Raw genomic sequence first — 24,824 nt, 5'->3', positions numbered from 1 at the left:
GGGGATGTAGTGGCACGGGGAGAAGTCGCAGTGACACCTTCGCAGGCGGTGGCATTCCTGGGTGGCCGCGGAGTGGTCCCCGTTGCCCCCGGTGTAACGCCTCGATTTTCGTTAGGGATTAAAAATCATTAAATAATGTATTTTCTAGAAATTAAATAAAAGTTAAATCAATTTAATCAAGTGAAATAATGGGAGAATTAAAATTTTCCCTTAAAAATCATTGGCCGGGAATTTTTCCTAAAAAATTTCCCGCGAATTTTCGGAGCTCAATAAATAATTATAACAATACAAAGTTCATATAATCAAATTAAATAAAAAGAAAAGCAAATAAATTCCCCTTCCCTCCTTTCGGGCTCGGTCCAAGTCCTCCCCTCAATCATCTCGCTCGGCCCCCTTTCCCTCTAAAGTCTATTGGTCCTCCCCCAACCGGCCTCCTCTCTCCCTCTCGCGACAGGTGGGACCCACGGGCTGGCAACCGCCGTGGCCGCCCGAGCCACCCACGTCGCCGCCTCCTTCGGTAGCCTACAGCCTCTCCCGTGTGGGCCCGGACCGCGCCGCCCCCCTCCTCCACCTCGCCGCTCGCGTCGCCCCACTCTCCTCCCCCACTCCCCCGCGGAATCCGGAGCCTCTCACTCTCTCTCTCTCTTCCCCATGTCGCCGTCGGTTGCCGCCCCAAATCGGCCACGATCCCGTCGCCCCGAGCCAATAAAAAGGATGCTCGGACCTCCCTCTCCATTTTCCCCTCTCTCCCGAGACTTCCCGTGCTCGAAATCCTCCGCGCCACCGCGCTCCCTCTCTCCGCCGCCCGCCGGCGATCTTCAGCCGCCAACCGCCGCCACCCTAGCCACCGCCAAGCTGCGTCGCCGTTGTCGTCGCCGTCGGCATCGCCGTGCCGAGATCCACCCGGTCTCCACTCCTTTTTCCTCTTCCACCCCCCGCAGCGCCATTCTCACTGCGAGGCCGAGCCATCATCTCATTTGTTGTCTCCAACCGCGTTGCGCCGCCTCCTCGATTGACGCCGCACTGCGCCGTTGCCTTCCCCGGCACCGCAGCCCTCGTGTGTAGCTCGGCCACTCCTCTGTCTCCGCGAATCGTCGCCGGACTCATCTCCCCGCACCTCCCTTTTCTTCCCCAGGAAACCCCGGTTGCCGTCCTTTGTCGGAGCGCCGCCGCCCGAGCTCCACCGGCCACCTTCCGTCGTCGTCTTGCCGTCGGGTGCTCGGTGAGCATCCCCCTCTCCTCCTCCCATCCCTTCCGCTGCTTCCCGCGCCGCCGCTCGCCGTCGATGGCCGGTGGTCGTGCGCCACCGCCTCTCAGCCGCCGGCCGTGTGCCGCCGCCACCGCCTTGTCGGGTTGGCCGGCAAGCCAGCCCCCCTTTTTGCCGATCTGGGCCGCCGCCCGTGGACCCGTGGTGGTCCTGGTCCACGGTGCCGCCCCAGCCATGGTGGACCGTGTCCACCGTGCGCCAACCCCTTGTGTGTCGCTGACTCGTGGGACCCGCCTGTCGGAGCCGGCCCCTTTGATGATGTCAGCAGCAGGCCTTTCCTTTGAGAAATTATTTAATAATTGCACAATAAATTATTAATAATTCTAAAAATTCATTAAAATGGCTCAAAACTTCTAAAATTCATATCTAATTCATTCGAACTCCAAATTGGGCCATTCAACTTGCAAAATTCATCTAAAATTGAGATCTACATGTTTGTTTACTTTTTATGTACTGTTTACTTGGTTTTTATTAGAGTTTTTCCTCGTTTTGCGTGCCAGCGAGTAGATTCCGTCATTTCGGAAGATCGTGGTCGCGAAGATAAGAGTTCGGAAGATTGTTTGAAGAAGCAAGGCAAGTCATACATTCCCCTTGAGCATTTTGATCCTAATTTACAAATGTTTTATTGTTTGCAAATAAAATTGCATGTCTTGCTAATTACATGGGAATAGGGTTTACCTATCTGCTCGCTTGTGCCATGTTTAGTTGATATCTGTCATTTGTTAACATTGGGTAATAAATCGACTAGCTCATGTTACTTATGTGACCTAGCTAGAACTACATGCTTAGCCATGCTTAATTACCACTAGCTCAGTTGATGGGATAATTACAGTATTAGACCTTTTTAGTATCAGAATGAGCTGCGTGCTCGAGACATCTGGCCATGCTTCATGGTCGTAATTATCCAACTAAAATGCGATTGAATGGTGGGCTGTGGATGCATGGTTTTGCTAGTCGCACCCATGGCAATTAAGGACTGGTTCGCGGGATGCCCTGGAATAACCTATTGTACTTACCACAAGCCAGCGTAGGCAACGGCTGGGCTTGTAGTGTAGCTTTCCTCTAGCCGACGTACCCAGGTGTCGGAGATATAAGCCCGGGGGTATGTGAAGTAGAGGGGAATTACTTTCCCTCCGGCCACATGACTCTGCAGGTTGGCCCCACTCGCGCGTCACGCGAGTCGTGAAAGCGGCTGAGGGGGGGGGGGGGCCTCGGGGCATGACGTCACCCCCTCGGGCTCTCCCGCGGCTTCGCCCCGAGGCCCTCACCCGGCCGCCACGCGGCAGAGGGAGAGGGCAAGAGGGGAGCACAGGCTGAACAGCCATAAATGTGCGACGCCCCAACTGTCCCTTACTGTATTTAATGCAGTAAGGGCAGACGTGCGGCGCGCCTAGCTAACCCCTGTCCATTGGATGTGACCGGTTTGTGACCGGCCCGTCTCCGTCACATCCGATGGATAGGGCAATCATGTCCTCACGTCGCCCTTGTCCCCGGCGGAGTGGGGGTGGGTATGACCCGTCACATCCTAGCGTCACTCGAGGAAGGGCTGTTGCATGTCATCGTTCATTTATGAGGGAATGACAGGGCTGTCCCCCGTGTCAGGCGGGGGGCGGCGCCGGGTTCCACTCGAGAATCGGTTATTGCTTAGCTTCCGGGAGAAGGCCCGGTTTAAAGCCCAAAAAGTGGAGTGGGGTCCCCCCTATGGAGGGTAGGTAGAGGCGGCACATGTGGTATCCCCTTAAGCTATAAAAGGAGGACCCTTCCCACTGAGATGAGGGGACGACTCCCAGAAAATCTGAACTCAAGAAGAGAGGAAGCAAGTGCGCTCTCTGGAGTGAAGAAACCCTTGTAAAACTCATCCATAATCCCAAACACAGGAGTAGGGTGTTATGCTCCATAACAGCCCGAACCTGTATAATCCGACTACGTGCAAGCTTGCCGGTAATCTTAGGGACGAGCGAGTGATTTCCGAGAGGCAGGCCTCCGCCCCCGGCCGAACTCACGAAAGGGGGGGGGGGTCCCATGACTCCCCGCTATTGAGGATCTTCCCTCGACAGCTGGCGCGCCAGGTAGGGGGCGGTTGGGCGTTCCGAGAGGAAGTCGCTTTCTTCCGTCCCAAGTTTCTCCAGGCCTTAGCCGACCATGGTCGAGGTCCTGGAAGTAGAGGAGGAGGCGGTGGCATTTACCCCCACCCCGTCCGGGAGTGGGGATTCCAGCGAGAACCGAGGTCCTCGTCACCGTCGCCATGGTTCTCCAACTCCTCCCCGCTGCGAACCTTCGCCGAGGGAGGATCCCACTCGTTCGGGTGGTTCGGCTCTCTCTCCGCCCCCTGGCGGAGGGAGGCCGCGATGCGTCGGGGCACGACGCCGTCTCGACTATGGAGACGGCGGTTCGCCCCAAGGCACGCTTCAGGCAGCAGGCGCCCTTCTACGGCATCCCCCGGTAAACCCGGAGCCGGAGACTCCTGTTTAGCGCTGGCTGGACGACGTGGCCAACTTGGTCATTGCTGCCCAGCGACAGTTGGCCACGGGTGGCCGATCCACTGCCGCTGGTACATCGTGTACCTCGGTCACCCCCTCCTCGTCGGCGAGGAGAAGGGCTCGTCGATCGGCCACGATCTCGAGGCGGTCCACGGTTCCAACATCGTCAGGGGCCTCGGGAAGCTGAAGGCATCATGACGGCCTCTACGGGACGCAGGACGCTCGAGTCAACATCGAGCGACGCCGGGACGAGCGCTGAGCTGCCCGTATGGGGGAAGGCGCCTCTTCATCTGGAGCGCCACGCTCCTCTTCACGAGGCGGCCCTCCTCCCACACTCACCCCTGGGGGGGGGGGGGGCGGGTTGTAGGGCCTTCGTGGCGAGTCTCCGGAATGTCCAGTGGCCCCCGAAGTTTCGCCCCAACCTTACGAAGAAGTATGATGGTAGCATCAATCCCTCCGAGTTCCTCCAGATCTACACCACGGTTATCGTGGCGGCAGGGGGTGACGACCGGGTCATGGCGAATTACTTTCCCATGGCCCTCAAGGGTCAGGCGCGTGGCTGGTTGATGACCCAGCCCCCCGACTCCATTCACTCCTGGGAGGACCTGTGCCAGCAGTAAATCACGAACTTCCAGGGCACGTATCCTCGCCCGGGGGAAGAGACGGACCTACACGCTGTACGGCGGAAGGATGATGAGTCCCTCCGTTCGTACATACAGCGCTTCTGTCAGGTCCGCAACACTATTCCGTGCATTCCAGCCCACGCGGTTGTATATGCATTCCGGAACGGCGTGCGACATAATCGCATGCTGGAGAAAATCGCCTCCAAGGAGCCCAAGACCACTGCCAAGCTCTTCGAGCTGGCGGACAAGGTGGCCCGGAAGGAGGAGGCGTGGGCCTGGAACTCTCCCGGCACCGGTGCGGCGGCCGCGGCTACCCCCGAGTCTGTCCCCCGCTCTAAGCGGCCTGATAGGAGAGGCAAAAGGAAACCAGCCCGCTCCGATGACGAGGGCCATGTCCTTGCAGCAGACGGGCCCACGCGGGCCCCGTGCAAAGGAAAGGCCCCCGGCGATAAGCCGAGCCCCACTGTTCCCTCTGGCGAGGGCCAGTCGGCGGACAAGTGGTGCTCGGTACACAACACCTACCGCCACAGTCTCGCCGACTGCCGCTCGGTCAGGAATTTGGCCGAGCGGTTCCGAAAGGCTGATGAGGAGAAGCGGCAGGGTCGACGCGAGGGCAAAGCCCCCGCGACCTCAACTGGCAACCAGCGAGAGGAGGCCAAGAACAAGGCCCCCGCCGATGATGGCGGAGACAGTGAGGATCTGGATTTCCAGATACCTCAGGGGATCGTCGCCACGCTAGACGGAGGGGCTTGCGCTCACACCTCTCGCCGAAGCTTCAAGGCCATGAGACGAGAGCTTCTGGCCGCTGTTCCCACGCATGAGGTGGTCCGGAAGGCGCGCTAGTCAGAGGTGAATCTCACATTCGACCAGAGCGACCATCCGACGGTGCTCTCTCGGGGGGGGGGGGGGGAGTTGGCCCTGTTGGTCTCCCCGACCATCTACAATGTCAAGATAAAGCGTGTGCTGGTGGATGGCGGGGCCAGTCTGAGCATCATCTCCCCGGCTGCCTTTGACGCGCTCAAAGCCCCGGGGATGAAGCTCCAGCCGTCGCTCCCAATCATTGGCGTTACTCCGGGGCACACGTGGCCGCTTGGCCACGTAGAGCTTCCGGTGACCTTCGGCGACTCCACCAACTTCCGCACCGAGCGGATCGACTTCGATGTGGCGGATCTCAATCATCCCTACAACGCGGTTCTGGGCAGACCCGCATTGGTGAAGTTCATGGCCGCCACCCACTACGCCTACCTCCAGATGAAGATGCCGGGTCCTGCTGGTCCCATCACCATTTTTGGTGATGTCAAGGTCGCCCTCGCCTGCGCGGAGCAGCGCGCAGACAACCTGGCGGTGGCCACGGAGCCACAGGCCCCCGAGGCCTCTGCGTCCCGCGCTTCCAAGAAGCGCCTCACCTCGGCTGACGAGGTGCCAGTCAAGGAAATCCCCCTTGGCAACGATCCGTCCAAGACCGCCAAGATTGGCGGAACCTTGGACGCCAAATAGGAAGGCGCGCTCGTCTTCTTCCTGCGGGCAAATTCTGACGTTTTCGCATGGAAGCCGTCGGATATGCCCGGGGTCTCCAGGGAGGTGATCGAGCACCGCCTTGCCGTGCGGCCGGATGCGCGACCTGTCCGGCAGAAGGTGCGGCGTCAAGCCCCGGAGCGGCAGGCCTTCATCAAGGAGGAAGTGGCGCGGCTCCTGGAGGCTGATTTCATTCGCGAGGAAATCCATCCGGAGTGGCTGGCAAACCCGGTGGTGGTCCCGAAGGCCAATGGCAAGCTACGGATGTGCATCGACTACACCGACCTCAACAAGGCATGCCCCAAAGATCCCTTCCCTCTGCCACGCATAGATCAAATAGTCGACTCCACTGCGGGGTGCGACCTTTTGTGTTTTCTAGATGCATACTCTGGGTACCATCAGATTCGTATGGCTAGGGAAGATGAGGAAAAAAACCGCCTTTATTACTCCTGTGGGCACCTTTTGTTATACAACTATGCCTTTTGGGTTGAAGAATGCAGGCCCTACTTTTCAGCGCATGACTCGTATTACTTTAAGTAATCAGATAGGGCGCAATGTAGAGGCGTATGTCGATGATCTGGTGGTAAAGACGCGCCACCAGGACACGTTGCTATAGGACCTAGCCAAAACTTTCGATAGTCTTAGGTCCACGCGCGTAAAGCTGAACCCCGATAAGTGTGTGTTCGGTGTGCCGGCAGGCAAACTTCTCGGTTTTCTAGTCTCTTCCCGAGGCATAGAAGCAAATCCTGAGAAAATACGTGCGATAGAGAGGATGCGCCCCCCAGCAAGCTTAGGGATGTGCAGTGCGTCACTGGATGCATGGCTGCCCTGAGTCGGTTTATATCGAGGCTGGGTGAGAGGGCGCTGCCCCTATTCAAGCTCCTCAAGCGCTCCGGGCCGTTTGTATGGACGGAGGAAGCTGAGCAAGCTCTCAATCAGCTGAAAGCTTACCTCACTTCCCCCTCATCTTGGTAGCCTCGGGACCGGAGGAACCATTGCTACTCTACTTGGCCGCGACCCCCCATGTGGTGAGTGCCGCCCTAGTAGTTGAGCATGAGGAAGGCGAACGAGAGGGCCCTCCGGCTTGCGATGGCCCCTCGTCCCCCGAAGGTCTAGCGCCCAAAGCTTCTAGCCCCCAGGAGGGCCCCGAGGCCCCCAAGGGAGGAGCGGAGGCTTTGGCAGGTGGCCCTGAGCTTGATGATCCCGAGGCAGTCTGGGATCCCCCCAGGACCTCCGAACAGGTGCGCCCCGAGTTACCAGCCCTTGACAGCACGAACCGGCCCCCCCGAAAGGTGCAGCGGCCTGTCTACTTCGTCAGCGAGGCACTTCGAGATGTGAAAACCCGGTATCCGCAGGCCCAGAAAATGCTTTATGCCGTCTTGATGGCCTCGAGGAAGTTGCGTCATTACTTCCAAGCGCATCGGGTTTCCGTAGTGATGTCATACCCTCTTGGCCAAATTTTGCACAACCGAGAGGGTACTGGACGGGTGGTAAAATGGGCCATCGAGCTGGCTAAGTTCGATCTGCACTTCGAACCGCGGCATGCGATCAACAGTCAAATCCTGGCTGACTTCATCGCGGAATGGACCCCGGTGGACGAACCTGTCCCATCCAATGTCCCCTTCTCCCCCGTAGAAGAAGAGAATCCAAACGCCGACATTCGCGGCAGGCACAGGATTATGCATTTCGACGGCTCCCTCAACCTTCAAGGTGCAGGTGCCGGAGTCACGTTGACCTCGCCAAACGGGGATGTCCTCAAATACGTCGTTCGTCTCAACTTCCGAGCCACGAACAACATGGCAGAATATGAAGGGCTCCTTGCAGGATTGAGGGCGGCAGCCGGAATGGACATCCGCCGTCTCCTGGTCTTAGGTGACTCCCAGCTGGTCGTAAATCAAGTATCCAAAGAATATCAGTGCACCGACCCACAAATGGAAGCATACGTCTGCGAGGTACGGCGCATGGAACGCCACTTCGATGGACTTGAGCTCCAGCACGTGCCCCGACGCGACAACACAGTTGCTGACGAGTTGTCGCGTGTTGCGTCGGCACGAGCCCCACTCCCCCCGGGGACTTTCAAAGAAAGGCTCGCGCAACCATCGGCGCGACCGAGTCCTTTGAAGGACCCCAACGACGCGCCCTCCGACCCGACCTCTGGCGACCCGCGCCCCTCGGGGCCCGAGGGGGTCAACCCCGACCCCCCTCGTCAGGTTGTGTAGATGACCGACATCCGGGCGTATCTCAACGGCAATACTCTTACTGAGAAACGCGTGGAAGCTGAAAAGCTCGCGCGCATCTCCAAGCGGTACGTCCTCGTAGAGGGGGCCCTCTACCGGCGTGCCGCGAATGGGATACTCTTGAAGTGCATTTCTCGAGAGCAGGGCATCGAGCTCATAGCCGACGCCCATCAGGGTGAGTGCGGAGCCCATTCGGCCTCACGAACTTTGGTCGGAAAAGCCTTCCGGCAAGGTTTTTATTGGCCGACTGCATTACAAGATGCCCAAGAATGGGTCCAGCGGTGCAAGGCATGCCAGTTCCACGCCAAGCAGACCCACCAGCCGGCCCAAATCTTACAGGTCATTCCACTATCTTGGCCTTTCGCAGTCTGGGGGCTAGACATCCTTAGACCGTTCAAGGCGGCTCAAGGCGGGTATCAGCACTTGTACGTCGCCATTGATAAATTCACCAAGTGGCCCGAGGCCTACCCAGTCGTCAAAATCGACAAGCATTCTGCTCTTAAGTTCATCAGGGGCATCACGTCTCGATTCGGAGTGCCCAACCGTATCATTACAGACAACGGTACCCAGTTCACTAGTGAGCTCTCACCAGCGGTCGCAGCAGAGGGGAAGAATCCCATCAGGGATTAGTGTTGGCTCGGTGGAGTCTAGGCCCAGCACCCGCCGAATCACCCTCTTCGTGTCCTCCTCACCCCAGTCCCAGCGCTCGCCCACATGCGTCCGCATGGGGTCGTTGGGACCAGTGTATTCCCACGCTCCACGGGATCATTCCTGGAGGGGTGCGATGCGGCGGCGGAAGTAATCGCCAAAGACCATCGCCCCCGTGAGGCCTAGGCTCCGCAGGCCCCTGAGGCGATCCCACACCGCGTCGTATTCCTCGCCCAACTCCGACGTCGCCAACCATGCGGCAGACCTTTCGGGAGGGCCAGCGGGAACTCGAAGTCGCGGATGGTCCGGCAACGCGGTGTAGAACCAGTCTTTCTTCTAGTCCTCCCATTTCTTGTGGAGGTGGCTCTCGATGTACTGGCCCGCTGTGCCCGGTCGGGGCTGGAAGTAGCATCCCCCCACCTCTACGCCTTGCAGCAGCTGCGGGATAAAGAAGGCCTGGAACCACCAAATCGTCGGTCGCACCCCAATGAACATCTCGCACAAATCCGCGAAGATGGCCAGCGTCATCACGGCATTAGGTGCGAGATGCAAGGCGTGAATTTCGTAGAAATCCAGAACTTCATGGAAGAATCTGGAGAACAGCGGGATCAAGCCTACCATGGCGAAGGACAAGAGGTGCACGGATCGCTCCGGATATCGCGGCCACGGCCTCGACTCTCCCGCCCGCACGACGGCACCGCCCGGCATGATCTTGCAAGGAAGGCTAAGGTGCCTGTCTGCCGTGATGCAAGAGGAAGGGAGCACTGCGTCGCCGGTGTCTTGGGCCATGGCAACCGGCGAAGAGGTGATGGAGAGCGTGGAGCACGAGACAGTGTGAGGTGGCGAGAATATTAGGGTTCGAGAAGCGAAAGGACGAGTGGGCGGTTGGCGAAAGGAAGAAGACAGAGTCTCCTTCTCTGCCCCCTTTTATCCTCGCCTCATCCGCGCTCACCTCCTCATTTCGCGAGCCAATAACTGCCCTCACGATCCTCACGCCCGCATTTGTCTCTTCGCATCCCGCGCCCAATCATCACGTCGCCCATTGTATCCGCTTCCGCCTTTAGTGCGCCCGTTAGTGGCACACTCGAGGTGGAGGGTGCAACGGCCATGAGCACAAGTTGGGCAAACCGTCACCGCTACCGCCGCAGGAGTAGCGGGCGAGAGAATCGAGGCGTGGTCTAACTGACCCCCTGGTTATCGTGCCTCAAGCGTCTTTATCATGAGCGTAGTCAGAGGCGGTCAAACCGCTGTTGTGGTTAGTACGCCAACCAGGCCACGCGGTGATATCCTTTTGGATTCCCTGCCGGGCCCACAACCCCAGCTCGAGGAGTCGTGAGGCGCCATGTTAGAACGATCCCAGGAAATCGATATCTGATATAGCGTCAGGGGCTACTGTCAGAGATATGGGCCCAGGGGTACGTGAAGTAGAGGGGAATTACTTTCCCTCCGGCCACATGACTCTGCAGGTTGGCCCCACTCGCGCGTCACGCGAGTCGTGAAAGCGGCGGGGGGGGGGGGGGGCCTCGGGGCATGACGTCACCCCCTCGGGCTCTCCCGCGGCTTCGCCCCGAGGCCCTCACCCGGCCGCCACGTGGCAGAGGGAGAGGGCAAGAGGGGAGCATAGGCTGAACAGCCATAAATGTGCGACGCCCCAATTGTCCCTCACCGCATTTAATGCGGTAAGGGCAGACGTGCGGCGCGCCTAGCTAACCCCTGTCCATCGGATGTGACCGGTCTGTGACCGGCCCGTCTCCGTCACATCCGATGGATAGGGCAATCATGTCCTCACGTCGCCCTTGTCCCCGGCGGAGTGGGGGTGGGTATGACCTGTCACATCCTAGCGTCACTCGAGGAAGGGCTGTTGCATGTCATCGTTCATTTATGAGGGAATGACAGGGCTGTCCCCCGTGTCAGGCGGGGGGCGGCGCCGGGTTCCACTCGAGAATCGGTTATTGCTTAGCTTCCGGGAGAAGGCCCGGTTTAAAGCCCAAAAAGTGGAGTGGGGTCCCCCCTATGGAGGGTAGGTAGAGGCGGCACATGTGGTATCCCCTTAAGCTATAAAAGGAGGACCCTGCCCACTGAGATGAGGGGACGACTCCCAGAAAATCTGAACTCAAGAAGAGAGGAAGCAAGTGCGCTCTCTGGAGTGAAGAAACCCTTGTAAAACTCATCCATAATCCCAAACACAGGAGTAGGGTGTTGCGCTCCATAGCGGCCCGAACCTGTATAATCCGACTACGTGCAAGCTTGCCGGTAATCTTAGGGACGAGCGAGTGATTTCCGAGAGGCGGGCCTCCGCCCCCGGCCAAACTCACGAAAGCGGGGTCCCATGACTCCCCGCTATTGAGGATCTTCCCTCGACACGAGGCAAGGGTGGGCGTGATGGAGTTGGGTCGGCCGGGGTGTCCGGTTGATCGGCTTCCGGATTCACCGTGGCACGAGAGGGGACTGCCCGCTGCCTTGCGAGGAGTGGGGGTGAAACCTGAGGTGTGGTGCGATTGGTTAGATTTAATGTTACTTTATTTACTCAACAGTTTTACTGTTTTGCTCAATAAAATGTTTTACAACCGCCTTTATACAAATAGCCACAAACCGTCCTTGTATCCCCTTGCACGTCTGCATCGTTGGTGTGGCTTGCTGAGTACGGTAGTTGTACTCAGTCTTGCTATTGTTCCCCCTTTTCAGAAGTGTATTGCTTCTGAGCTGAAGACGAAGTTAGAGGACCAAGGCTCAGACCCCAGTTGAGTTTTGCCTGTGGAGTGGAGCTGAAGCTCCGCTAAGATCGCCTTTTTCCGCTGCTGCTGCTTTCGTTTCGGTGTGAGGACTAACTGCCTATTATGTAAGTATTTTACGCTTTATTTACGTTTGGATCTGTATATTAATTTGTCGTTTTGTGTACCTTGGTTGATGCCTGGACATGGATTTAATACACAAAATAGTCTAGAAATTTGGGCTAAATTTCTGGGCGTGACACCCGGCATGTTGATGCCGACGCTAGCCATCACCATCTCTGATCATGTGAGAGCAGTAGCAGCCGCCATGGGAAGAGAAGGGAGCGAGGCGGATGCAAAGGAGGAGGCGAGAGGAAGAAGAAGAGGTGGCCGTGTGGGCTTGGCGTAGGGGACGACCGGCGAAGAGAAGAGAAGAAAGAAAAGAAAGAAGGGCCGCGACGACACCGGATCCGCGGCGACGACACCGGCGGCGTGGCGATAAGAGAGAGAGAGAGAGAGGTGACGACGACGACGGATCCGCGATGGCAACGATGATCGGATCCGGCGGAGCAGTGACCGCGCTGCGGTGGCGCCGCCATCGCCACCGCTTCAGGAGCACGAGGACAACGTCGTGGTGGCGGTCGCCGCTGTCGGCCACCGCACGGAGACGGGCGTCCGTTGCGACCTCCTCCACCTCTGCCTTGGCCTCCTCCCCCAGCACCGCGCCCGCCACCGCCGGTGCCGCCACTACCTCCTCCTCGATCTGGCGGCAGGGAAGGGGGCAGATTCGACGGCGGCGGCGCGAGGCGTGAGGTGGTCGCGACAGACAGACGACGGCGGCAGCGAGAGAGATGAGAGAGAGGCGAGGGGCGGTGGCGGAGACCGAGCGCGAGGCAGAACGGATGAGGGGGATGGCGACGACGCTTTTTGGGAGAAAGAAGCGAGAGAAGAGAGAGAGGGGGTAGTATAGGAAAATAACTACCGTGGGCTTGAGTATCTTTATCCAGTTGCCTCATATTTTGAGGAGCCCATCTAGGTGTCCTCCATTGTGAGGGGAGTTCCCCAGAGAGTGCCCATCTAGGTGTCCTCCATTGTGAGGGGAGTTCCCCAGAGAGTGCCCTCAGTTAGTGAGGGCACCCATGGAGTGTCCCTGATTGTAGATACCGTAAAGCTCAACATGCAAACATGTCACCTTATCATCCAATAGCAATAACTACCTATTAAATAGCTCATGCAAACATGTAATATCATCCATAATTTATTTTGTTCTACAAATCAAAATGCAAATAGATCCAACCATCACCTCTCTCGTTATTTCCATAATATTTCAACAAATATATTCATCATTTTTTATAATACTTAACATACATTCATCCATATATTCTGTATCAAAGCGAAGATATTATTTAGTTTGTTTCATGTTTACTACTAATAAATTCTAGCTTTTCATTTCTTTTTTTTTCTTCTGCTTCTTGCGATACAAATCTTGGCCAACAACATAAATTTCATCTATAATACTCTACAAAGTTTATTAAATTTATTTCTCTTCAAATATGGCTTGACAAATTAGTTTTATATTTGCTGTTAATAATTAACAACATACTTACTCTTTGCTCGATTGTTGAAAGATATATATATATATATATATATATATATATACACACACACATATATATATATATACATACACACACACATATATATATATACTATCCACATTTATATAGATGTTAATGGATCTAGACTTATATAAGTCTAGATCCATTAACATCTATATGAATGTGGATAGTGCTAGAAATTCTTACATTATGAAACTGAGGGAGTAGAAATTACTTAGTAATTCCCACAGCAAAACGTAGGGCATCACCTAGTTTGTATTTTGTTTGTTCTCCGAACAGTCCAATACTCCAACCGAACGGACCCTAAGAGCAAGTACAATAGCAGATTATAAGCTAGCTATAACCACATATCGAGAAGAAAAGAGAAGAGAGAAGAAAGCGGGCTATAAATTTGTAGCCAGTTGCAACACGGACTCAAAGATATTATTTATGTAGATATTAATGTTGTAGTATGAATGGGCTATTAGAGTAGGTACAATAGCAGACTATTAGCCAGCTATAAACATATTTTAATAAGATAAACGATGAGAGAGAAGGGAAGCGGGCTACAGATCTATAGTCAGCTGCAGCACGGACTCCAAGACACACTGTGTGTATGACATGTGGGATCATATATTAATAGTATAGTAAGCAATTATTGTATGTATTGGCTATTAGATTGGCTATAGATAAATTGGAGCTAGTAGTGGGCTGTACTATTAAACTTACTCTTAGATTAGCTATAGATAATTTGAAGCCAGTAGTTAGCTATGCTATTAAACTTGCTCTAAGTTCATTTATCGGGCTCTCAAAGGACAGCAAAGTGCGATGTGCTATGCTATTAAACTTGCTCCAAGTTCATTAATCGGGCTCTAAAAGTACAGCAGAGTGCGATGTGCAATGTCGCGGTGCTACGGCCTCGATCCGTGGCAGTTCACCATCGAGCTCATGGTTTGGACGTTTGGTCACCACCAAACCAAAGCCAACGAATCATCCATGTGGACGGAGAACGAACCATCCACCAACCCAACCTGGTGAGCTGGCTTTTCCACACTTCTAATTTCCTAAACTCACAAGTCACAAGTCAACAACTACTGGCCTAATAAGAACTCTTACAAGTAAAAGCTGGGCGTAAAGTCTCTTGTAAAAAATTAAAAAAAAACTACGGGGCGTACACCGGGTCACTGCCTACGGCCTACGGCTATTCCGCAACGCGTGTGAGGCGTGTGACCCGTATTTTTCTCCATACTGCAAAACGCACCGTGGACGCGACGCGCGCCACATCGTCCGCCACGCCGACGGTCAGCCTCCACACCCCGGCTTCTCTCCCGCGTCAAACCCACCGATCGTCTGGTCCCACCGCTCCACTGACACTAGTTCCCGGGGCCCCACCTCGTCAGAAAAGCGGTTTCTTCTGTCACGCGCGTCCTCCGCTCCGCCTTTCGCTTCCCCCGAGGCCACGCATCCGACCGTCCGTGCCGCCGCATCCGACGGCCGCCTCGAACCAACCCCGACGCGGCGGCCACAACTTGCGCGCCGCTGTGCGGTAAAGCGTCCGGTCCACGCGCTGTCGCCCTCGCCCAGACGCCACCGCCGCAACGCGTTGCTGCGTGGAAGGAAGCCCTCCTCCTCCTCATCCCCTTCTCCGCCGCGCCCAACCACCACCCCGAAGCGAAGCCGCGTGGAGGTGGAGGCGTCGTGCAGATCGGGGCTGTGCCGCTCGCCGTGGGATGCCGTTCCAGCCCCGGAGGTGAGGTAGCTCGACGTCTGCTTGTGTTTTTTTTTTCTTTCCCCGGCGCGGATTACTGAGGCGATGGCGGAGGACGGGGAGGAGAAGCTGCTCGCGACGGTGCAGCACATCGTGCAGACGCTGGGGAGCAGCGACACCATGACGGAGGACATCCTCAGGGTCTTCTCCAACTACGACGGCCGCCTCTCGCTCGACAAGCTCTACGCCGCGCGGGCCGCGGCGGCCTCGGCCGCTGGCGGCGGCGGCGGCGGCGGCTTAGGGGGAGGAGGGGAGCACTCGATGCCGGAGTCTCCGACGCTGCCGCTGCCACCGCCGCCAGCGGCTGCGGTGTCGGCGGCGGCGGCCGCGGGGAGGCCGCCGCCCGTGACGTCGATGGAGCGGACCGTCCGCACCCTCGACCGCCAGATCTCGCAGTTCGTGGCGATGGACAGGCTGATATGGGCGGACTCCGCGGACGCCGACGCGTTCCTTGAGGCGGTCGACGACCTCATCGGCACCGTGCAGGAGCTGGAAGCCGCGGGGACCAACCGCGGCCTGTTCGACCGCGCGGAGGAGCTGCTCAGCAGGTGCATGGCGCGCCTGGAGGAGGAGTTCCGGGCGCTCATCGAGCGCCCCGACGACGCGGTCCCCGCGGCGCCCGGTGGGTTCCGGTCGGACGGGAGCGACGACGAGGAGGACTTCGGCGGCGGGGACGGCTACGGCGACGAGCCGATCCCAATCGCCAAGCCGGTGACGGACTACGACGTGGTGATCGACGCGCTCTCGCCGGGGTCGGTGGCGAATGTGCACCAGATCGCGCGGAGGATGGTGGATGCCGGCTTCGGCCGCGAGTGCGCCGAGGTCTATGCCGCCGCGCGTCGCGGCTTCGTCGACGAGAGCGTTGCTCGCCTCGGCGTCCGCCCACGAACTGCTGAAGAGGTCCATGCCTCCTCCTGGGAGGAGCTCGAATTCGACATCGCCCGCTGGATCCCGGCCTTCAACATGGTGTTCCGTATTCTGATTCCCAGTGAGCGCCGGCTATGTGACCGCGTCTTCGACGGCCTCGCCCCCTTTGGGGACCTTGCCTTTGTCGCCGCCGTGCGCACACAAGCCTTGCAGCTCATATCATTCGGCGATGCTATCTCTTCCTCCAGCCGCGCTCCGGAGCGCCTCTTCCGAGTGGTGGACATGTACGAGGCTGTGCGGGACCTTCTCCCTGACCTTGATCCTGTGTTCGCCGACCCGTACTCTGCTGCGCTCCGTGCAGAGGTCACGGCGGTGTGCAACACCCTCGGCTCATCGATCAAAGGCATATTCATGGAGTTAGAAAATCTCATCCGCCGTGATCCTGCTCGAGTTGCAGCCCAAGGTGGAGGCATACATCCCATCACTCGGTATGTCATGAACTATCTCCGTGCTGCTTGTGGGTCGCGGCAGACATTGGAAGAGGTGATGGAAGGTGACTTCGGCGCTGTTGGTGGAGCGGCTGCTGCAGTTGACCCTGATCGTCCCACCTCGTCGCTTGCTGTGCACATAGCATGGATCATGGATGTCTTGCACAAGAATTTAGATATAAAGTCGAAGATATACCGAGATCCATCACTCGCTTGCGTCTTCTTGATGAACAATGGCAAGTACATCATTCAGAAGGTGAATGATAGTGAACTTGGTGTTTTGCTTGGTGACGAGTGGATCAAGCAAATGACAAACAGAGTGCGGCGTTGGAGCATGGATTACCAGCGGGTAACATGGGGCAAGGTCACAACAGTATTGCAGACTGGCGGTCCTGGAGTAGGTGGACTCCCTGCCACGGCAATGAAGCAGAAACTCCGGATGTTTAATACCTACTTTCAGGAGATCTATGAAGTACAATCAGAATGGGTGATAGCAGATGAACAGCTGCGGGTGGATGTTAGGGCAGCAGTGGCGGAAGCTGTAATGCCAGTATATACAGCCTTGATTTCTAGATTGAAATCATCCCCCGAAGCCAGGCATGACTTGTACATCAAATACACCCCAGAAGATGTTGAGGCATGCATCCAGCACTTGTTTGAAGGAGCAGCTAAGTGATCAGTTGATCAGTACGTTATGGTACTGGCGTGCTGCAGCCTGCAGCTTCTACTACAGGGTTTGTGGAGTTCTATCATGGATCCTGGTGAATATCTGCGTCCCATTATTGGTGATTTTCATAGCTTAACCTTTCATCCTCATTGTTTGTATTTTGTCCTCCATGAAGAAATCATGAGGTAAGACAAATGGTGTACAACTGTACATGACTACTGTAGGTGTATCTGTACCAATTAGTAAGGTGATTATTTTGTAACAATCAGGACTATTTTTCCATTTGTTTCAACTATTTCAGATTAACAGCTAAGTGTTTATGTGTGAATTTCTGTTATTTACTTTAGGAAGTTTCATGAAGTGCTTAAACAATCGAAAAATTGGTTGGAAGTTCTATCTATCATGACTTTGCATATGATCTAATTCTATGATCAGATTGTCGGTAGCTTAAGATGGATGCCAAATCACGAAATCCATTGGTGGAATATGATATTCATTGCAGAGGAATGTGATAATTTAAACAATATGATACTACTGAGTTGGCTGGCAGCACTTTTGAGTTTGGAGTGCTGCATTCTGTATCATTCTTTTCAGAATGTCGACTGGTTTTACCTTCTGTCAGGTGTTTTTGCTAAAATGAACTGGCGAATTTCTGCTTACTAACTTTTGTTTTGCATCCGACATAGTATGTCTGGAACTAATCTTGATGTTTAAGTACATGCGCCTTCCATCTCAAAGGAAAAAAGAAAGGTAAATGTAATATGTTATTTAGGTGTATTAAACTATCAATACAGTACCAACGCTGCTTTTGGATGAGTTACCTGTGAATTGTGACGGGCATTGCATGAACCATCTGCAAATTCAGGTACGGCGCACAAAATTTGCAGAGGCTTTGTTGATATTGGAATTTGGACCTTACTCATTGACTGAATTGTCAAATTAACATTGGATGCATTTGTTCCATTGCTGCTATACACAATGCTGTTTCCTTGAAATAATCTTAAGATCTCATCTCAGTTTAAGGATTGATGCTAATCCTGATAGCTATACATCACAACATACTTGGACGCAAAAAGGGAATCTGAAAGTCTACATTGAACCAGGTCCTAGAGGCTAGAACAGAACAATCGCCTACTGCCTGAACCTGCTAAGATCCGGCGGTTGACATGTTTCTTGGCGGCGCTGGCGCGTCCTCGGCGCCGCCGTCGTTCACGTGCCACACGTCCTGGGCGCCCGGCACGGCGGCGTTCAGCCCGCCCTGGTCCTGCTGCTTCATGATGAGCACCGAGTACGGCGTGTCGAAGTCCGACGAGGCGAGGAGGTCGCCGATGACGCCGAGCTCCGGGCACTCGCTCCAATCCGACATCCCGTTCGCCGGCATCACCGGGTACCACCTGTGCCGCATCCCGACGAGCACAAGGTCGTAGCCCGCCTCGTCGAGCCCCCGCAGCACCTGGACGATCCTCTCCATGTCGCCGACGAGCTCCTCCTGGACCTTGATGTTCCTGCTCCTCGCCGCGAGCGCCTTCACCTCCTCGATGGCGCGGTTGTCGATCCGGCGGTCGGACGGCTCGTCCTTGATGCCCCGCGCCGGCAAGAACCGGATCACGCCCACCGCCACGCCCTCGTGGCGCGCCATGCGCGTCGCGTAGGCCAGCGCCTCGCGGTCGTCGCCGCCGCCGAAGAAGAGCGACGCGACGGCCGCCTTGAAGCCTTGGCCGCTGCCGCTGGCCGCGTGCCCGCCGCTCCTGCTCCTGGAGGACGTCGATTGGTCTTGCACCGGGCCCGGGATGAAGGCGCAGAGGCCGACGCTCCCGGCGTTGCGGTCGACGAACACCGCGACGGAGCACGGCGCGACCTCCAGCACCTTGCGGTTGACGACGCGGAGCCCCACGGCGGCGCGCACGCCGCCGGCGAGCATGTGGCGCTTGTGGTAGTGGAGGAGGATGAGCGACGTGCGCTTCTCGACGGCCAGGCGGCACACCTCGTCGTGCATGGAGGAGTAGGGGGAGATGGTGGTGAAGGGGTGCACGGACACGGCGCCCTCCGGGTGCTTCAGCTCGTACTGGAAGAAGGCGTTGATGATGCGGTCGGAGTCGGTGGGCGGCGCCGCGCTGGCCGCCGCGGCGCCGGCTCGGGAGGCGCTGTGGCGGAGCTTGTGCGGGATGAACACCGGCGCGGAGCGGCCGGCGATCTCGACGAGCTGGAGGAGGTAGAGGCTGAGCGGCGTCTGTGGCGTCGCGTTCGACGCCTCGAGCACGGCGAGCGTGCCGGGGACGTGCGACTGGTCGTGGACGCACGCGAGGATCCGCAGGTCGGCGTCCGCCTTGAGATGCTGCACCGTGCGCCGCTTGTACACGGCGTAGCGCCGCGCCGGATCGTACAGCCAACCGGCCACCGGCACCGACACCGCCGTGATCGCCACCGACAAGCAGATCAGGATGCTGAACGTGTTCTTGCCGATGAGCTGCAACGAAACCAAACCTCACACTCGTCAACGCGCATGCATGGCTCCATTATCGATTCGAATATCTTGCCGCCATTGGGAAGATTAAAATTCACCTTGTTGGTCAAGAAGAAGTTGAAGGTGATGACCTCGACGATGCCCTTGGAGTTCATGAAGAGGCTGAGCGAGACAGCGTCGCGGAGTGGGATCTCAAGGTACAGCGACGACACCATGACGCCGACGAGCTTCCCGACCCAGGCGAGGAACATGACGACCTGCAGCCTGCCCCAGTGCATGCGCCACACGTCGGTGCTGAGCCCGGTCATGGCGTAGTAGAGCGGCAGGATCAGGCCGGACACCATCGCCTCGATCTTCTCGCCGAGCGCCGTGCCGAGCGGCGGGCCGTCGGGGATGGCCAGCCCCAGCATCAGCGCGCCGTGGAACGAGTTCGTCCCGATGACGTCGCTGTAGAAGCCGACGAGGAGGACGACGAGGAGGAAGACGAACACGTAGGTCTCCTCCACCGGCTTGCCCGGCGGCGTGCGCTCGATCACCCGCAGCGCGACGGGGCGCACCACGAACAGTATGAACGCGGCGAGCACCGCCAGCGAGAGGAACGCCCAGATCGACGTGGCGGGCGACACGAGGAACGCCTCGGCGAGGATGTACACCACCATGATGATCCACGCGATGCCGTCCGTGGTCATCGACGCCGACATGGCGATGCGGCCGAGGTCCGAGTTGAGGAGGCTCAGCTCGGACAGGATCGGCGACAGCACCGCGAACGACGTGACCGACAGCGAGGTGGCGAGCGCGAACAAGAACGTGGACCGCCTCGACACGTCCGGCTCCGTCGCCATGGCCTCGCCGGAGGAGCCCGCGCCGGTCATGGCCAGCGGGAGGAGGAAGCCCGAGAGGCCGATGACCACGCCCTTCCTCCCGGAGCGGACGACGAGCCTCGGGTCCATCCGCACGCCGATGAGGAAGATGACGTACATGAGCCCGAACGTCGCCACCGTGTTCAGCACCGGCTCGCCCCTCGCCGGGAACACCACCTCCCTGAACGCCGCGTGCCGCGACAGCACGGACGGCCCAAGTATGATCCCGCCCTGAAAATCACGCGCCAGAAGCTTCGATCATGTCGATGTCACTGTGGGCAAACAAAGGATCGGGGAAACGAAAGCATATATGCAAACGAAAAGTAATATGTGAATAAAACTTTTATATACGTGTTCTTAGCGATATAAAAACAAAGAATAAAAAACTTTGATAAAAAACCTCAAAATATTGGAAGTATAAAATTTGGCTGGTAAACGTAAGCATAAGAAGAAAGATGAGGCTCGAGGGGGTGGACGTGCCATGATCTCGGACACGACGCGGGGCTGCTTCAGCGGCTTGAGGAGGAAGTAGAGGACGCGGGTGACGGCGACGATGAGGACGAGCTGCACGCCGAGCAGCGGCAGCGACGCCGAGAGCGGGCTGCCGCCCTGGAAGATGTTCCGGCCGGTGCCCGTGGTCTGCGGCACGACGTAGCAGTCGATCTTATCCATTCCCAACGATTCCTCGGCGTCTGCCTCCTCTGCATCCGCGCCCCACTGCGCGCGCCGGCAATGGCGCGGTCGCCGCGCCGCTGGCTCTTCTTGCCCCCCGCGGCCCGCCCGCCTCGTCAGGCTGCTTTGGCCATGGCGGTTTGCTGCAACGTGGAGGGGATGAGTGGTCGGAGGGCGAGAAGAGAGGAGAAATCAATGACATGTCAAAAAGGTTCAGAACTTGGTATCCTCGAGAATATATTAAACTCAGTTTGTTTAGCTCCATTTTTGTGGCTGTAAATTGCTGATGCTGTAGAGAGTTCCTGCAGGAGAATCTATGTTGTTAATAATAGTAAATCTAAAATTGGTGTAGTGTACTTTTACTGTGGCTTATACAGATATGAATCAATGAACATATCCATAGAAATATGGAATTAACACAAAACAGTCTATGCTTGATGAAGATAATAACTGGATAAATTACACTTTGAACTACCTCTAGCTCACTTTACATTTGTTGTACTTTGAAACACTTCTCTCTTCTCTAGCTAATCATATTTATGGTATCCACCTGAATATTCTCTAGCCATATTTATCATATATCCTCCCGTAAATGTACAGTATGTTTATAGGTTGACAGTATCCCGATTTGTATCCTAGCATCTTAGAATACTACGATTCTACCAAGTCGAAATGGTACCGATCCCACCTAGTATCCTAATTTTCATAGTATCTCAATTCTACTATTCATTACTATACGATCCTACGAAATCTTTGGTGGTATCCGGATTCTACGATCCTTACGATATTACAAAATATTATTTAAAATAAGATGGTTTAAAAATAATGTAAATAAATATGCTTAAGTTTATATAAAAGTCTGTTAAATATATCAAAACCAACGTGGTTTCTCTTGATAAATGTATCTATTTGCATGACATATATTATTACTACAATTTTTTTATATATAATGGCTATATGTAATTAATATAAATATTAATTAAACTTAAAAAAAGAAGAAAATCTTATATAGTATTCCAATACTACGATACGATACTACTTTAAGCAAAATGATACTAGGATCCTAATACTGGCAACCTACTTCATAGGTGAGGGGAGTTTGTTGGCTTCTTGGATCTGATGTGCTCAAGTTTATTGATATGCTGAAGAAGTGATATGGGGTAATCCAGATCGCAACAAAGACAAATTTAGTTAGCCTAAAGTAAAAATGATTTGATTAAAGGTGATTCGATGTAAAACTCTTTAAGAGTAAAAGTAGTCCAAAGTGCAATTCTCTCCGGATAAATATAGTAGTATTTTGGTTTCAGTTCTACTATTTACATTTGAATGCTATCAGTTATACTTTTTCCTAATGCAAAATGAAGACTAATAATATATTAGTAAACTACATATAAGCGTTGTTAACGGTCTACATGGCTATCAGCTAAGCAAAACGAAAGCTAACTCATCTACTGGAAAATCTCTCACCAAAAGAAACCTGTCTAGATGGCTGCCACATTTGCCATTTCAGTCCGACAGTGTCCACAGCGGCGAGTCGACGATGTCGGCGTCGAGCTCCTCAACCTTGCAATCCCGAGTCGTCATCACAGCGTCGACGTCGAGGTACATGGCGATGTCATCCAGACACTCGAACATCTCCAGCTCAGGCCAAGACGCGTCCCACTCCCAATCCCAATGCTGCGCCATTGCCTCCGTGCCGCCGCCATCCTGGAGTATGGCCGGCAACGGCAACGGCAACACCACCGGCTTCACGTCACGCTCCTCGAACACTGCGCCGCCGCCGCTGCCGGCGACGGCTGCAGGAGAACAGCCCGGGGTTTGGCGTTGCTCCGGCGCAGTGGCGGCGGCGGTGGTGGCAGGAGAACAGAACGGGGGTTCGCATTGCTCCGGCGCGGCGATGGCGGCGGCAGGAGGGCTGAATGCCGGGAAGTTGAGGACCGCGCGGGGACCGAGGATGGACGCGGCGGCCTTGTCGTAGGCGAGGGCGGCGTCGACGGCGCTGCCGAAGGTGCCCAGCCAGTGCCGCTTCCCGCGGTTGGGCTCGCGGATCTCCGAGACCCACTTGCCCCACCGGCGCTGCCGCACGCCGCGGTAGCTGCCCGGTCCCCGTTTCGCTCGCCGAGACGCCCGGGCACGGGCACCGCCGGCGGCGTCAGGCTCAGGCGTGTCGCCGTTCTTCGCGCGAGCTTGCTTCTTCTTCCTGGCCGCGCTGCACGTGAACAAGACGATGATAAACATGTCAACCACACCAAAAAAAAAAAGCAAAAAAAGAAAGCAAAACGACGCACTCACAGCACGAAATGGATTTTCTAAGTTTTGTTTGCAGCAATTTGTATCATGCTGATTGTTCTGTCTGGAATTTACTCAACGTCGACTCTGCTTTGCCCAGCTAAAACCTTTGATGGTTCTGTCTGCCTTGCAAATTTGCAACAGAGAACAAACTCCTAAAATTTAACGCTTTGTTTGAGCTTTGGAACTATTCAGGCCAATCCCTGTTCCATTTCTTAGTGATCAATCCTCAGTTCCTCACCTATCTCTACGGTGGAAATTTATCTAGAAATGTAACGGACATAATAGCAATTACTCCATCCGTTCTAAAATATAAACATTTTTAGCACAGTCACATGTCAAACATTTTTAACTTTGATCATTAATAACAAAAAAAATTAAAAAGATCAATCATATAAAATTGATGTTACCGGATCTATCATCAAACAAACTATCGTAATATACAACTCTTTTTATTTAAAACATCTTACTTTTATAAATATTGTTGGTCAAAGTAGCATATCTAAGACCGTGCTAGAGTCCAAAAATACTTCTATTTTAGGATGGAGGGAGTAGCAAACATGAAATAGAAAATTAATCCGCGATTATTTTTTTCAGAACCAAAGTTGTAATAACGCACAATCTCAACATGTTTCCCCTCCTACGAACACATCTATAGTTCCAAAAGAAACGGTCAAAATTTTTTAACTTCTAAAAAAAAAACCTATCCCCTCTAATTTCTCCACAAAACGTTCAAAAAAACTCTTTGCAGGTACACTCTCCTATCCTACGAAACACCGTTATCCAATTCCAATCCTTGGGTTACACTAAAAATCCTGCACCATTGCACCATCACATCGCAAGCATCCACACATTTCAGACATTCAGTTAGGACCAAATGTCTGACGCTACCTGCGATGATATTTCTGCCTGCACAATAGCGGCTAAACCACCCGTATTTCTGAACGCGCAAACAAAGTACTGAATCACGCCGCCAAAATTAAGCTCTTACCTCGACGACGCCGGCGGCGGCGGCGGCATCGCTGGCGCCTTCGTCTCCACCTCCATCCCCACGTCTCCTTCCCCCGCCGCCATCGATCCTCGCGACCGACCAACACAAAAATCCACACCGGCCGCGGCTCTTCTCCTGCTCAATCTAACTCCTCAAGAAAAAAAACCTGAGACACAACGAGATCGAGAAACATGTGACTACGCAACCCACATTGCCAGCGACGAGAAGATCGAGAGGGTACCCCCAATATCCATACTTGGTGCGCAAGGCAAAGAGGGGAAAGGTTCGAGCGGATGGCGGCGCGCTCCAGAACGAACGGCTTCTTCAGTTCTTCTTCTCCACTCCACTCTCCGGAGACACGGGTAAGGCGCGCCTCTGTGACATGGCAGGTGGGCCCACCAGAACAGCATTTATGGAGGCTCGCGGAGGCGTGGGGCCCACATGAGGGATCGCTTTCTTCGCCGCCAAGTTCCTGACGCATTGACATTTGACGCGGCGTTTGACCTGGTCTCCCTTTCCTTGTCTTCGACGCCTCACGGGCTTAAAGCCGAATAGCCATAAAGAAAAAAAAGTACGCCGAAGGTCTCTCAACTATAAAACCAGATAATACGGGGTCCCTTAACTATACAAAATCGGTCACAATAGATCTCTCGGCAGTTTTGATTCCGGTTTTGTCCTA

General features: G+C 55.1%; 4 protein-coding genes across 6 annotated transcripts; 2 read left to right on the top strand and 2 right to left on the bottom strand.

Moving 5' to 3' along the window:
* The first annotated feature begins 5,930 nt into the window (after positions 1-5,930).
* LOC136356684 (uncharacterized) lies at positions 5,931-8,104 on the top strand. The gene is made up of 2 exons (XM_066310929.1): positions 5,931-6,291; positions 6,861-8,104. The coding sequence occupies exons 1-2, from the start codon at positions 5,931-5,933 to the stop codon at positions 8,102-8,104; spliced, it is 1,605 nt and encodes a 534-aa protein (XP_066167026.1).
* Positions 8,105-14,657: 6,553 nt separating this feature from the next.
* LOC4339086 (exocyst complex component EXO70B1) lies at positions 14,658-17,197 on the top strand. Its single transcript, XM_015784803.3, has one exon. The coding sequence runs from the start codon at positions 14,893-14,895 to the stop codon at positions 16,876-16,878; it is 1,986 nt and encodes a 661-aa protein (XP_015640289.1). The 5' UTR covers positions 14,658-14,892; the 3' UTR covers positions 16,879-17,197.
* A 571-nt stretch (positions 17,198-17,768) lies between these two features.
* Positions 17,769-21,047, bottom strand: LOC9267291 (cation/H(+) antiporter 15). The gene is made up of 3 exons (XM_066310306.1): positions 20,674-21,047; positions 19,432-20,424; positions 17,769-19,336 (listed from the first exon to the last, which is right to left on the bottom strand). The coding sequence occupies exons 1-3, from the start codon at positions 20,863-20,865 to the stop codon at positions 18,017-18,019; spliced, it is 2,505 nt and encodes an 834-aa protein (XP_066166403.1). The 5' UTR covers positions 20,866-21,047; the 3' UTR covers positions 17,769-18,016.
* Positions 20,506-24,529, bottom strand: LOC4339084 (dehydration-responsive element-binding protein 2D-like). 3 transcript variants are annotated; one of them, NM_001402573.1, is made up of 4 exons: positions 24,402-24,529; positions 24,146-24,311; positions 22,333-23,074; positions 20,506-21,167 (listed from the first exon to the last, which is right to left on the bottom strand). In NM_001402573.1, the coding sequence occupies exons 2-3, from the start codon at positions 24,226-24,228 to the stop codon at positions 22,372-22,374; spliced, it is 786 nt and encodes a 261-aa protein (NP_001389502.1). In that variant the 5' UTR covers positions 24,229-24,311; positions 24,402-24,529; the 3' UTR covers positions 20,506-21,167; positions 22,333-22,371. The 3 variants fall into 3 exon arrangements, with proteins under 3 accessions (NP_001389502.1, XP_066166363.1, NP_001389501.1); XM_066310266.1 differs by lacking the exon at positions 20,506-21,167 and having other exon boundaries at positions 22,121-23,074; positions 24,402-24,471; NM_001402572.1 differs by lacking the exon at positions 20,506-21,167 and having other exon boundaries at positions 22,122-23,074; positions 24,146-24,470.
* Positions 24,530-24,824: the final 295 nt, after the last annotated feature.

This window comes from Oryza sativa, chromosome 5, assembly GCF_034140825.1.
Source record: "Oryza sativa Japonica Group chromosome 5, ASM3414082v1".
NCBI classification, from domain to species: Eukaryota; Viridiplantae; Streptophyta; class Magnoliopsida; order Poales; family Poaceae; genus Oryza; species Oryza sativa.
Note: the sequence above shows the minus strand (reverse complement) of the source record. Positions and strands in the feature narration are given on the sequence as shown.

Excerpts from the sequence above, each read along its gene's own strand:
- LOC136356684 (XM_066310929.1), top strand. The coding sequence starts at position 5,931 with ATGCCCGGGGTCTCCAGGGAGGTGATCGAGCACCGCCTTGCCGTGCGG. Across the intron at positions 6,292-6,860 it reads CTCTGGGTACCATCAGATTC|CCTCGGGACCGGAGGAACCA; the intron begins GTATGGCTAGGG and ends TCATCTTGGTAG.
- LOC4339086 (XM_015784803.3), top strand. The coding sequence starts at position 14,893 with ATGGCGGAGGACGGGGAGGAGAAGCTGCTCGCGACGGTGCAGCACATC.
- LOC9267291 (XM_066310306.1), bottom strand. The coding sequence starts at position 20,865 with ATGGATAAGATCGACTGCTACGTCGTGCCGCAGACCACGGGCACCGGC. Across the intron at positions 20,425-20,673 it reads GCGTCGTGTCCGAGATCATG|GGCGGGATCATACTTGGGCC; the intron begins GCACGTCCACCC and ends CGTGATTTTCAG. Across the intron at positions 19,337-19,431 it reads ACTTCTTCTTGACCAACAAG|CTCATCGGCAAGAACACGTT; the intron begins GTGAATTTTAAT and ends GTTTCGTTGCAG.
- LOC4339084 (NM_001402573.1), bottom strand. The coding sequence starts at position 24,228 with ATGGCGGCGGGGGAAGGAGACGTGGGGATGGAGGTGGAGACGAAGGCG. Across the intron at positions 23,075-24,145 it reads CCGCCGCCGGCGTCGTCGAG|CGCGGCCAGGAAGAAGAAGC; the intron begins GTAAGAGCTTAA and ends GTTCACGTGCAG.